This window comes from Entelurus aequoreus, linkage group LG20, assembly GCF_033978785.1.
Source record: "Entelurus aequoreus isolate RoL-2023_Sb linkage group LG20, RoL_Eaeq_v1.1, whole genome shotgun sequence".
Classification (NCBI taxonomy): Eukaryota; Metazoa; Chordata; class Actinopteri; order Syngnathiformes; family Syngnathidae; genus Entelurus; species Entelurus aequoreus.
Genome location: NC_084750.1, coordinates 12,641,664 through 12,655,534, shown reverse-complemented (window position 1 = coordinate 12,655,534; position 13,871 = coordinate 12,641,664). Strand labels below are relative to the sequence as shown.

Genomic DNA, 13,871 nt, shown 5'->3' with positions numbered 1-13,871 from the left:
TAAATAGGTGTATAATTGTTTGGTTGTCAAATGTTAAGGTGGTATTATTAAATAAGTGTATAATTGTTCTGTTGTCATATGTTAAGGTGGTATTATTAAATAGGTGTGTAATTGTTTGGTTGTCAAATGTTAAGGTGGTATTTTTAAATAGGTGTATAATTGTTTGGTTGTCAAATGTTATGGTGGTATTATTAAATAGGTGTATAATTGTTTTGTTGTCAAATGCTAAGGTGTTATTATTAAATAGGTGTATATTTGTTTTGTTGTCAAATGTTAAGGTGGTATTTTTAAATAGGTGTGTAATTGTTTTGTTGTCAAATGTTAAGGTGGTATTATTAAATAGGTGTATAATTGTTTGGTTGTCAAATGTTAAGGTGGTATTATTAAATAAGTGTATAATTGTTCTGTTGTCAAATGTTAAGGTGGTATTATTAAATAGGTGTACAATTGTTCGGTTGTCAAATGTTAAGGTGGTATTATTAAATAGGTGTATAATTGTTTGGTTGTCAAATGTTAAGGTGGTATTATTAAATAGGTGTATAATTGTTTGGTTGTCAAATGTTAATGTGGTATTATTAAATAGGTGTATAATTGTTTGGTTGTCAAATGTTAAGGTGGTATTGAATAGGTGTGTAATTGTTTATTTGTAAAATGTTAAGGTAGTATTATTAAATAGGTGTATAATTGTTTATTTGTTAAATGTTAAGGTGGTATTATTAAATAAGTGTATAATTGTTCTGTTGTCAAATGTTAAGGTGGTATTATTAAATAGTTGTATAATTGTTTCGTTGTCAAATGTTAAGGTGGTATTTTTAAATAAGTTCCGGTCTCTAGCAGGACCGATAATCAGCGTTTCCGTTTTCTTACCGTCAAGATGTAAAAAGTTAGTGGACATCCATTGTTTGATTTCATTTAGACACGCCTCCAGATGACTGGCGTGTTGGTCAGCTTTAGGGGCATGTAGAGTTGGGTGTCATCAGCATAACAGTGAAAGCTAACAGCGTATTTGCGTATGATGTCACCTAGCAACAGCATGTAGATGCTGAAGAGTGCACGGCCAAGAACCGAACCCTGTGGAACATACTCTGAAGTCACGTTGTTATGGGAGACGCACTGCATCCTGTCAGTCAGATAGGAATTAAACCAAGACAAGGCTAAGTCTGACATACCAATACGTGTTTTGATACGCGCTAATAAAATGTTCTGATGGACGGTATCAAGTAGCAGCAACATGGATGACGCATCAGCTTCCATAGTTAGCAATAGATCATTAGTCACTTTTAAGTGGTTTGTATTTCAGCACTGTGGCACCAGAGATGCCAACATTGCTTTTAAAAACCAAAACATGTTGGGTAAATGTCATAACAATTACCTTTTATTATATTACTGTATTGTCTATCATGGAGGTCATGTGCTGAAGTCTATTGTGTTTCAGGTGTTGCGAGCGACTGTGCACCGGTGTCTTTGCTGAGGAGAGAAGACCACGTCCCGGTGTCCTCGTCATCGGAAGGTCCAGTCGGTCGGCGAGGCAGACTGGCTCACCTGGCGGCCACCATTGGATCCTGGGAAGATGACCTGAGCCATGCCAACCTTCCCAAAGACAAAGTTCCTGCAAAGTCCACCGCAGTTTGCGCTGCCCAGTTGAGCTTGAAGGACGCAAGTTTGTCTGCTGGCGCTAAAGGAAGCATGGCAAGTCAGGTGACCACTGCACCTGCCAGCAAGTCTTCAGGTCAGGTGACCACTGCACCTGCCAGCAAGTCTTCAGGTCATGTGACCACTGCACCTGCCAGCAAGTCTTCAGGTCAGGTGACCACTGCACCTGCCAGCAAGTCTTCAGGTCAGGTGACCACTGCACCTGCCAGCAAGTCTTCAGGTCAGGTGACCACTGGACTTGTCAACAAGTCTTCAGGTCAGGTGACCACTGCACCTGCCAGCAAGTCTTCAGGTCATGTGACCACTGGACTTGTCAACAAGTCTTCAGGTCATGTGACCACCGGACTTGTCAACAAGTCTTCAGGTCAGGTGACCACTGCACCTGCCAGCAAGTCTTCAGGTCATGTGACCACTGCACCTGCCAACAAGTCTTCGGGTCATGTGACCACTGCACCTGCCAACAAGTCTTCACTCGTCGCAAATCAGGTATTTCCCTTTTTCTTCCGAGTACTTGGAAAAACATTCCAGTGTTTCCCATAAACTGCCAAGATACCTGTGGCGGTGGGGGCGTGGCTATGGGCGTGGTCACCATGACATCATCGAGTAATTTGCGTAATATACTACGATGATATGATTTTCTCTAAAAAGGCTTAAAAAATGTATACTTACTAATTAATAATAGGGATGCAAATTATCGATTATTTCATTAATTGATAGTTGATAACCTTATCGATCGATCATCGATTAGTTGATAAAGCGGCGTTTTCCCCCCATCTGAGATTTCCCCTCAATAAGGTACAAAATCAAAATCAAAATTTTGCTGGTATAAAATACAAAGGACATTGTATTCCCTAATCAAATGTTTATTTGATACAAAAGTAAGTCATCTTTGTAACATGAGGAATATAATATAAAGTGCACTTTAGTCTTGTCACACATGCAAGACTTGGTAGTGGCAGCAGCCATAATAGCTAGCTTTATTTTATATAATCCCTCTTGAACTGGGAAAGGTGCCTAATGCCTATCTGTCAACTTGAAAAAATACAAGGAAGACATCCCTGAAAATTGTAACAGCAGGCAGCAAATAAGTAAGCCTGTTGGCTGTTGCAGTCTGCTGCAGAACTTCACCTTTGGACTCAGGTGAGGCTGACAAGAACTGAAGTGAAAAAACATGTCACTCACTCACTACTGTAAAGACAAGAAAAATAAAGTAACATCAAGTGCACAACATGCACAATGCACATCTTAGTCTGTCTCACAAACTATTAGAAGGCTAGCAGCCTGCAAGCTGCAACATTAATTGAATCCCTCTTGAACTGGGAAAAGTGCCTATATGACAGTCAACTTGAAAAAATATAAGGCAGACATCCCTGAAATTGTAAGTAACAGCAAAATAAGTAAACCTAAGCCTGCTGCAGAAGAACAGTCATTGATTCAACTTAACATTTGGGCTCAAGTGAGGCTGACAGAAGAACTGAATGAAAAACATGTCACTGCATAAAATAAAATAAAGTGCATGCACTATGCCCATCTTAGTTTGTCTCTCACAAACTATTAGTGTAAACATTAATGTAATAATCAGTCAGCTTGAAACAGGCTGACAACAACTTCAAGTAAACATTCCTGAAAGACAATGGTGATCGTGATAGTAAAATATTATCGAGGTTGGCTGTTTGCTAAGACGATGTTACTCGCGTTGTCGTGAACACAGGCTATCACTCGCCCGGTCAGCCCCCATGCATGCACAATTTCATTCAGCCGTTCTGCTAAATTATCAGCCGTATGGCTCATCGGCATACTCTCTGTGGCTAGGACTGCCGACCTCATCAGCCAGTCCTCCATGTAGTGGCAAGTGACGGTGATATAGCTCTCTGTTGTATTTGACGTCCAACAGTCAGTGGTTATTGCTACATGCGTGTTGGCCAGTCGTGCTTTCAGCTCGGCTTTCTTTCTTTTGTAGCGAGCCTCTATGCGGGTTGTTATTGTTTCTCGAGAAGGGATTTGGTAGTCTGGCTCACAATAGTTCATCAACTCACGAAACCCCTTGCCATCCACAATGCTTATAGGCAGCATATCCTTTTCAACCATGTTGCAAATCCTCTGGGTGATGCCCTCTGCCCGTGCGTCATCACACACCGCTTTTCTTTTGGAAAACGCTTCGGCGACGGAGGGCTGGCCTGGCCGTGCTCCGCCTCCACTCTCTCCTCCAAGCACAGCGGCATGTAAACTTTTTAGGTGGTAATTTAACGAACTGGTTGAATTGTTGTACTTCAAAACAGCCTTACATATTTTGCACGTTGCATCGTCCTCTTTTAGGGTGAAATGTTCCCACACAGCACTTCTCTTGCGTCGCTTCATGTTTGTTTTTCTTCTCTCGCATGTGGACTCTCATGTGTACAGCGGACATGTAGGGCTGGTCACGTGATGGTGTTGCTGCTTGGAAAAAGTACAATAAGCAACAACTCCCTCGTGTGGACTAGCGAGGTATAAACTCAGCATTACCTTCACACAGAAAACCACCGCACCGACCGTGACAGAACGGAATTGTCAATTAATTGAAATCGTTAATTTTAATCGGGTAATTTCTTAACGGCAATTAATCGAAAATCGATTAATTGTTAACATCCCTAATTAATAACAGTTTTGTTTTAAACGTCCATCCATCCATCCATTTTACAATATAATTACAACACTTTATGTACATATTTATATACGGATTTGAACAATAAGTTATTCACTGAAATATATGTATTAATTGTGGTTCTTACAAAAAATATATCTTATAAAAATATAAAAGCTAAAATGTAATTAGTGCATACTAAATAATTTAACTTTAGCCTACTACTACAACCATATTATTTACCAGCAACATAAAGTGAAACAGAGGCAGAGGTGTCCTGCCACAGTCAGTAACAAATAAACAGAAAACAGTAGTGGTGGTAGTAGGACACAAAGCTTCATCAAACATCTGATCCACTGAACAAAGAGCTCCAAAAATCTTGATCCTACACTTCTCTTTTGTAAAGTAAATGTGAACAGCCGATATGGGCATCTACATCAACTATATGATTTGCCTGAGAAGCTGGACAGGACACACAAAAAATAAAATAAAATATATATATATATATATATATATATATATATATATATATATTTTTTTTTTTTTTTGTGGCGGCCTTAATTCTTTCGTGGCGGGCCGCCACAAATAAATGAATGTGTGGGAAACACTGCATTCATAGGAAGACATAGAATAAATATTACAATATACATTATTACAGTACATATAATCGGTCCCTTTATGATTTTGCTGCTTTTTTTTTCTCGGGGGAGTTTGTGCAGAATTGTCAGAAAGTTGCTGCAAAAGTTGCAACGCTTGGAGACTTATTTTATTCAATTACATTGAAAATAACATGAACTTGTGATTTTATGAATTTATCAACAATGTTTTAAGTAGAGATGTCCGATAATATCGGCCTGCTGATATTATCGGCCGATATATGCGTTAAAATGTAATATCGGAAATTATCGTATCGGTTATTTTATTATCGGTATCGTTTTTATTTTATTTTATTTATTTTTTTATTATTAAATCAACATAAAAAACACAAGATACACTTACAATTAGTGCACCAACCCAAAAAACCTCCCTCCCCCATTTACACTCATTCACACAAAAGGGTTGTTTCTTTCTGTTATTAATATTCTGGGGCCGTACTTATCAAGCTTCTTAGAATTACTCCTAAGAAGTCTGCTAAGAGTTGACTTAAGAGTAAATAAATTCTTCGCTGAAAGCTGCACTTAAAAGTTAGTTATCAAGCGTCTTACTCACACTTTCAGCGAAGTGTAGGACTGAATCTTAAGTGTCACACTCAGAGCTGAATTACGACGTTACTATGTGCCGTAAATGGAATTTTAGGTGACGTCATTTCTGTGTCCATAGAAATGACCAATCACGGAAGGGAATCCCTTGTCTAAGAATAAAGAAATATCTTGGAAATATTTAAGTGGACAATGGGAGTGTATATTTTGACAATAAACTACAAAATAATACAAAACAAACTAGTCCCCGCCGGCACTCACGCTACCGCTCCCTCTCTTCTGTCGCCCACACACTCACTGACGTCACTCACCTCACGGCCACACACATACGCTACTGTCATAACATTTTCTTTCCAATTCGTTAATTAGGCAACTCATTTGAAACTGGTGTGGGTGGATCTATATATACTAGCCCACTGCAGACACATGCAGAAATCAACATGGAATCGAAAAGTATTAAATCTGTGACAAAAATAATACCCGCTCTGTCTAAACGATACCATTTGATCAGCTGCTCGTCATCAAACAAATCCAGAACATCGTTCCGCTCCCTGAACATTCGCGCACGTCTCTCTCGCCTCAGTGCCATCCCCTGCTGGCAACTCCTAACCACTTAAGACACCTCTGAAGGTCTCTTAAATATCGTGGAGAGTAGGAGTGATTCTTAAGAACGTTGATAAAAAGCTTTTATTCTTAAGTTTGAGAGTAGGACTAAATTTCGCAAATTCTCAGGACTTAAGTGTAAAATGGCACTCTAAGAAGCTTGATAAGTACGGCCCCTGGTTCCTACATTATATATCAATATATATCAATACAGTCTGCAAGGGATACAGTCCGTAAGCACACATGATTGTGCGTGCTGCTGCTCCACTAATAGTACTAACCTTTAACAGTTAATTTTACTCATTTTCATTAATTACTAGTTTCTATGTAACTGTTTTTATATTGTTGTACTTTCTTTTTTATTCAAGAAAATGTTTTTAATTTATTTATCTTATTTTACTATTTTTTTTAAAAAGTACCTTATCTTCACCATACCTGGTTGTCCAAATTAGGCATAATAATGTGTTAATTCCACGACTGCATATATCGGTATCGGTTGATATCGGTATCGGTAATTAAAGAGTTGGACAATATCGGAATATCGGATATCGGCAAAAAGCCATTATCGGACATCCCTAGTTTTAAGTGTTCCTTGTAACCTTAAACGCAAACATCACAAGATTTCAACAATAAAACAAATACCGTATTGATGTTGTACTTGTTTTATAGCACACAGCCTTAAAAGTAGACACCAGATGGCAGTAATCTTATTGTTAAATTACTGTACTGTTTTAATTCATTACAACTAATACCCGTAACAGTAATAATTGATAATAATATTTACAGAAAGAATCGCCACCAATGACGGACTTAGTGTCTGCTGTCTGCTCGGTCGTCCTCATGTTGCAGACATTCTCCGTGTATGTTTTACACTTGAAAAGTGTTTGTCCATCTTAAACATTCATTTATGTTCCAACACTTTTACCCCCGCACGTTAATATTTGTGAACTGTTGAGAGCCATCTATAGCGCTCATTTTTGTCGATAAATGAGAAATCATCATCACACTAACATGTAAATCACAGGTGTCAAACTTTTTTTTTTCTTTCTTTACTTTCTTATTTTCTTACTAAAAGTATTAGGGTATTTTTTTTCCATTTTGACAGGAAAAAAAATAGTCTCCAATATTGCAACACATATGAAATGATCCAACTTTTTAATGAAATTTTTAAATAAATACTTAAATATCTGCTCAACTTATGATAGCGAAGCAAGTTATCCATCAAATTGTACACTATAAAAGTGACCTATGGATTTTACTGTAAAATGTAGAGGTTTTTACAGCATGTTACTGTAAGTTGGAAAAAAAACAACCAAGGTTTGTTTTTTTACAGTAAAATTCCGTCAACTAAGCTGTCAGTTTTGGGGTTTTTTGCCGTAAAAATCCAAGTTTGATGTTTTGACGGTGTATTACTGTAAATTGAATAAAGGTACCACATTTTATTATGGTAAAAAACTGACAGCGGAGTTGCCAAAATAAAAGAGAAAAATGTTTTCTATTTACAGTACCGTATTTTTCGGACTATAATCGCAGTTTTTTTCATAATTTGACCGGGGGTGCGACTTATGTGTGAAATTCTTAACACATTACCGTAAAATATCAAATATTATTATTTATCTCATTCACGTAAGAGACTAGACGTATAAGATTTCATGGGATTTAGTGATTAGGAGGGACAGATTGTTTGGTAAACGTATAGCATGTTCTATATGTTATAGTTATTTGAATGACTCTTACCATAATATGTTACGTTAACATACCAGTTGGTTATTTATGCCTCATATAACGTACACTTATTCAGCCTGTTGTTCACTATTCTTTAGACATTTTAAATTGCCTTTCAAATGTCTATTCTTGCTGTTGGCTTTTCATTTCCCCAAAAAATGCGACTTATACTCCAGTGCGACTTATATGTTTTTTTCCTTCTTTATTATGCATTTTCAGCCGGTGCGACTTATACTCCGAAAAATACGGTAATATGTTGTAAAATAATAATAATTAAAAAAAACACACCATATATATTACAGTAAAAGTCTGGCAACTAAGCTGCCAGTTTTTTTAGTAGTAAAATCCCCAGATTTGTTTTACACTGCATGTTAAAAAAATGTAAAATAATAAAATTTATTGGCAAATTTATTGATTATTTACTGTTACAAGGCCCTCAATGAAAACAAGTTTGACACCCCTGATGTAAATGCTGCCTCTTTGCTAAGTCAGCATTGCAATTGAAAATATGTTTTTAGTATTCTTAGGATAAATACACGTCAACTAGGAAGTGAGGACACAGGTGTGTTGGCAAAAATGACACTGATTAGCCAAAATATGTGGGGAAGTTGTGGGCATTGGACAAAGTTAGCATACTATGCAGGGATTTGTTGAATTTGCATAAATTGGCGAGATCGCGTCATTAAATATTCATGAAAGGACTGATTATTGTATACAGTGTATGTATGTATGTATGGTGTGTATTTACTGTACACAGTTTGTTGTACTGACATTTGCTCAAATCAATCAATTTGAGGGATTGTTGGCAGGATATGGAAAGTAAAGGTGCATTAAAAAGCTCTTTCTAGTGAAGCTAATATAAAACACTCCATTATTTGAATTAGGCTGGATAACATGCCAATGCCACATAGCTGTATATTAGACAGTAATTGTATCTTAAATATTTAGTTTGCGATTACTGATTTGATCCCGGAGGAAGTATTTCAAGCTGTGTTTGGTCTTATCGATGGCCTAAAAAGATATACGGTTGATTTTGGTAATAATGTGTGATCAATGAGGACCGTTGGTGACGTTGACAAGATGTTCTATCAACAGCTTTCACCTTCCTTCACAAAGTCAAACCAAGGGGTTCGTCCAAGCCCTCAGAAGGTGGACCCTCGTCCAGTGACGAGCCCCCTCAAGACTGTGCCGCCATCTTCAAGATCAGTGTCTTCGAGCCCTTTGAAAAGCACACCTGTGGCCACAGCTTCCATTTTAGCCTGCAGTCCTCAGAAACTACAAGTATGTGCTAAAGCCAACACGCCAAAGTCTGCTGCTCCTGGTAAGTCATCATGTTGTATGATTTATTATTAATACATTACATGAAGTGTATATGGATGTTTTCTTTCATCAGATCATTGTATTCATAACTACATTATTAATGCACTACATGTATAGTCTATGGACGTTCTCTTTCATCTGATCATTGTATTTTTAGGGCCTTCAACTGATCACAACTGGACTATTTTGTTTGTCTTAGACTATGTTTATCCTCTCATCCGAGTACACTTAATCACTTTATGATTATAGACTTAGATTGGTCAGGACTGAACAATATTCATCTAAAACTAAATATGATACAGTTTACCAATCTAAATCTAAGACTGTATCTGACCAATCTAATTCTAAAACTACATCTGAGCAATATAAGTCTAAGACTATATCTGACCACTCTAATTCTAAAACTAAATTTGAGCAATCTCAGTCTATCGTTCAATCGTTTACTTTATTGGTCCCTGAGGGGAAATTCAGAAGTCTAAGACAAGATCTGAGCAATCCAAGTCTAAGATGACATCTGACCAATCTAAGTATATGACTAGATCTGACCAATCCAAATGTAAGACTAGATCTGACCAATCTAAGTATATGACTAGATCTGACAAATCCAAGTCTAAGACTATATATGACCAATTTAAATCTAAAACTAGATTTGAGCAATCTCAGTCTATCGTTCAATCGTTTACTTTATTGGTCCCTGAGGGGGAATTCAGAAGTCTATGTCAAGATCTGGGCAATCTAAGTCTAAAATGACATCTGACCAATCTAAGTATATGGCTAGATCTGACCAATTTAAGTCTGAAACTAGATGTGACCAATCCAAGTCTAAGAGTAGATCTGAGAAATCTATATCTGACCAATCTAATTCTAAAACTAAATCTGAGCAATCTCTGTCTATTGTTCAATCGTTTACTTTATTGGTCCCTGAGGGGGAATTCAGAAGTCTATGTCAAGATCTGGGCAATCTAAGTCTAAAATGACATCTGACCAATCTAAGTATATGGCTAGATCTGACCAATTTAAGTCTGAAACTAGATGTGACCAATCCAAGTCTAAGACTAGATGTGACTAATCTAAATCTAAAAAATACATCTGACCAATCTAAGTCTAAGACTAGATCTGACCAATCCAAGTCTAAGAGTAGATCTGAGAAATCTATATCTTACCAATCTAATTCTAAAACTAAATCTGAGCAATCTCAGTCTATCGTTCAATCGTTTACTTTATTGGTCCATGAGGGTGAATTCAGAAGTCTAAGACAAGATCTGAGCAATCAAAGTCTAAAATGACATCTGACCAATCCAAATGTAAGACTAGATCTGACCAATCCAAGTCTGAAACTAGATGTGACCAATACAAGTCTAAGACTATATATGACCAATCTAATTCTAAAACTAGATTTGAGCAATCTAAGTCTAAAACTATATCTGACCAATCCAAGTCTAAGAGTAGATCTGGGAAATCTAATTCTAAGACTAGGTCTGACCAATCCAAGTCTGAAACTAGATGTGACCAATCCAAGTCTAAGACTATATCTGAACAATCTACAAAAGCCAAAAGCAGTGAAGTTGTCACTTTGTGTAAATAGTAAATAAAAACAGAATAACATGATTTGCAAATACTTTTCAACTTATATTCAATTGAATAGACTGCAAAGACAAGATATTTCATGTTCACACTGAGAAACTTCATTTTTTTTGGCAAATAATCATTAACTTAGAATTAGGCAGCATGGCCTTTCCTTTTAACAACACTCAGTAAAGGTTGGGGAACTGAGGAGGCACATTTTTGAAGCCGTTTTTCTTAATCATCTTCAGTTATTGTGTACTATTGACTTTGTTTTGCTCTAACAATTGTATGTAATACAAGAGAATAAGGTACCAGATAATATATTGTGTTAAAGGCCTACTGAAATGAATTTTTTAAATTCAAACGGGAATAGCAGATCCATTCTATGTGTCATACTTGATCATTTCGCGATATTGCCATATTTTTGCTGAAAGGATTTAGTAGAGAACAACGACGATAAAGTTCGCAACTTTTGGTCGCTGATAAAAAAAAAAAAGACTTGCCTATACCGGAAGTAGCGTGACGTCACAGGAGGAAGGACTCCTCACAATTCCCCGTTGTTTACAATGGAGCGAGAGAGATTCGGACAGAGAAAGCGACGATTACCCCATTAATTTGAGCGAGGATGAAAGATTCGTGGATGAGGAACGTTAGAGTGAAGGACTAGAGTATAGTGCAGTGTGTATCTTTTTTCGCTCTGACCGTAACTTCGGTACAAGGGTTCATTGGATTCCACACTCTCTCCTTTTTCTATTGTGGATCACGGATTTGTATTTTAAACCACCTGGGATACTATATCCTCTTGAAAATGAGAGTCGAGAACGCGAAATGGACATTCACAGTGACTTTTATCCCCACGACAATACATCGGCGAAGCTCTTTAGCTACAGAGCTAACGTGATAGCATCTGGCTTAACTGCAGATAGAAACAAAATTTAAAAAAACCCTGACTGGAAGGATAGACAGAAGATCAACAATACTATTAAACCATGGACATGTAACTACACGGTTAATAATTTCCAGCTTGGCGAAGCTTAACAATTGAAGCTAACTTAGCTACGGAGCTAACGTGATAGCATCAGGCTCAAATGCAGATAGAAACAAAATTTAAAAAACCCTGACTGGAAGGATAGACAGAAGATCAACAATACTATTAAACCATGAACATGTAAATACATGGTTAATAATTTCCAGCTTGGCGAAGCTTAACAATTGAAGCTAACTTAGCTACGGAGCGGCGGCGGGCGTTGTAGCTTTCGACAACACCCCGGCCGCCATCAGAGTCGAGAAACATATATTTCCCCAAAGTTACGTACGTGACATGCACATAGCGACACGCACGTACGGGCAAGCGAGGAAATGTTTGGAAGCCAAAGCTGTACTCACGGTAGTGCGTCTTGTATCCAGCTCAAACACAACGTTGTGTTGCTGTAGTCCGCTGCTAATACACCGATCGCACCTACAACTTTCTTCTTTGCAGTCTCCATTGTCCATTAAACAAATTGCAAAAGATTCACCAACACAGACGTCCAGAATACTGTGGAATTTTGAGATGAAAACAGCAGTTTGTATGGTGACACATTGGGTCAGAATACTTCCGTTGCCGTCGTGACGTCACGTGCATACGTCATCATACATAGACGTTTTCAAGCGGAAGTTTCCTGGGAAATTTAAAATGTCACTTTATAAGTTAACCCGGCCGTATTGGCATGTGTTGCAATGTTAAGATTTCATCATTGATATATAAACTATCAGACTGCGTGGTCGCTAGTAGTGGCTTTCAGTAGGCCTTTAATATTGTAAGGCTGTCAATAGCACTCACCATAAATAATTCAAACAATCTACAGTTAATACAAGTGATCGGTATCGGTTGTACTGCAGACAGTAGCTTGTAGAAAAGTACTTGTAGTAAAGTTTGTAATAGACACACAAATGTTTACTTGTAAATGTACAATTTGACCCTTTGTGGCCCTTCAGGTGTGAAGTCTTTCCTAGAACGATTTGAAGAGCGATGCCAAGACCGCACCAACCCGTGTTCTCCAGCAGTGGGCGCCTCCCAGACGGCGACCCCCAAGAGTGGACTCGGGCTCAGGAACGCCCAGTCAGCAAAAACCACAACAGCTGATCTCGTCCAGAAACAAAAACTGGTGTGCAAAGCAAAGTGGTGTTAATCTGGCCTGCCTGTTGATATTGCACTTCTTTATCACAATGAAAGCCATTTCACCCAAATATTCTGCTTTTGAAGGAGCGGGAGTCTGAACTGGCTCAGATCCACACGCGTGTCCAAGGGAACAATATGTGGAAAAGTGCAGAGAGCAAGGTGGGTTCATCACCTTTGTTGACCTTTTCTAGCACCTTTGTCAACATCTCCAAAACTATCATGTAAATATCCTCTCCAAAATGATCATATTTCTCCTAGAAAGATCATGTTCAAAATGATCATATTTCTGCTGTGAAGATAATATCCAGAATGATCATATTTCTACTATAAACATAATATACAAAATTATCATATTTCTACTGTAAAAATATCCCAAATGATCATATTTCTACTGTAGAATTATATCCGGGATTATAATTTCTGCTGTAAAGATATCTAAAATGATCATTTTTCTACTGTAAAAATATCCAAAATGATCATTTCTACTGTAAAAAATAATATCCAAAATGATCATATTCCTACTGCAAAAGTAATATCCAAAATTATCATATTTCTACTGTAAAAATTATATCAAATGATCATATTTATACTGTAGAATAATATCCACAATGATCATATTTCTGCTGTAAAGATATCCAAATTGATCATATTTCTACTGTAAAATAATATCCAGAACGACCATGTTTCTGCTGTAAAGATATTATCCACAATGATCATAGTTCTGCGGTAAATATATCTAAAATGATCATATTTCTGCTGTAAAGATATCCAAAATGAACATATTTCCACTGTAAAGATAATATCCAAAATGATCATATTTCTACTGTAAACATAATATCTAAAATGATCATATTTCTACTGTAAAGATAATATCCAAAATGATCATATTCCTACTGTAAACATAATATCCAAAATGATCATATTCCTACTGTAAACATAGAATAGAATAGAAAGTACTTTATTGATCCCTGGGGGAAATTCAGCACCACAGTTTGCTCACAATATACAATGATAATAATAAATG

At 37.1% G+C, this 13,871-nt stretch overlaps 1 protein-coding gene across 3 annotated transcripts in view; it reads left to right on the top strand.

Moving 5' to 3' along the window:
* The window catches only part of anln (anillin, actin binding protein), a 71,229-nt gene that overhangs the window by 14,392 nt on the left and 42,966 nt on the right, over positions 1-13,871 (top strand). For all 3 annotated transcript variants that reach the window (XM_062029394.1, XM_062029393.1, XM_062029392.1), the window contains exons 4-7: positions 1,436-2,139; positions 8,896-9,121; positions 12,664-12,833; positions 12,932-13,006. In XM_062029394.1, the coding sequence (XP_061885378.1) occupies positions 1,436-2,139; positions 8,896-9,121; positions 12,664-12,833; positions 12,932-13,006 (1,175 nt within the window). The remainder of the gene's footprint in view (positions 1-1,435; positions 2,140-8,895; positions 9,122-12,663; positions 12,834-12,931; positions 13,007-13,871) is intronic.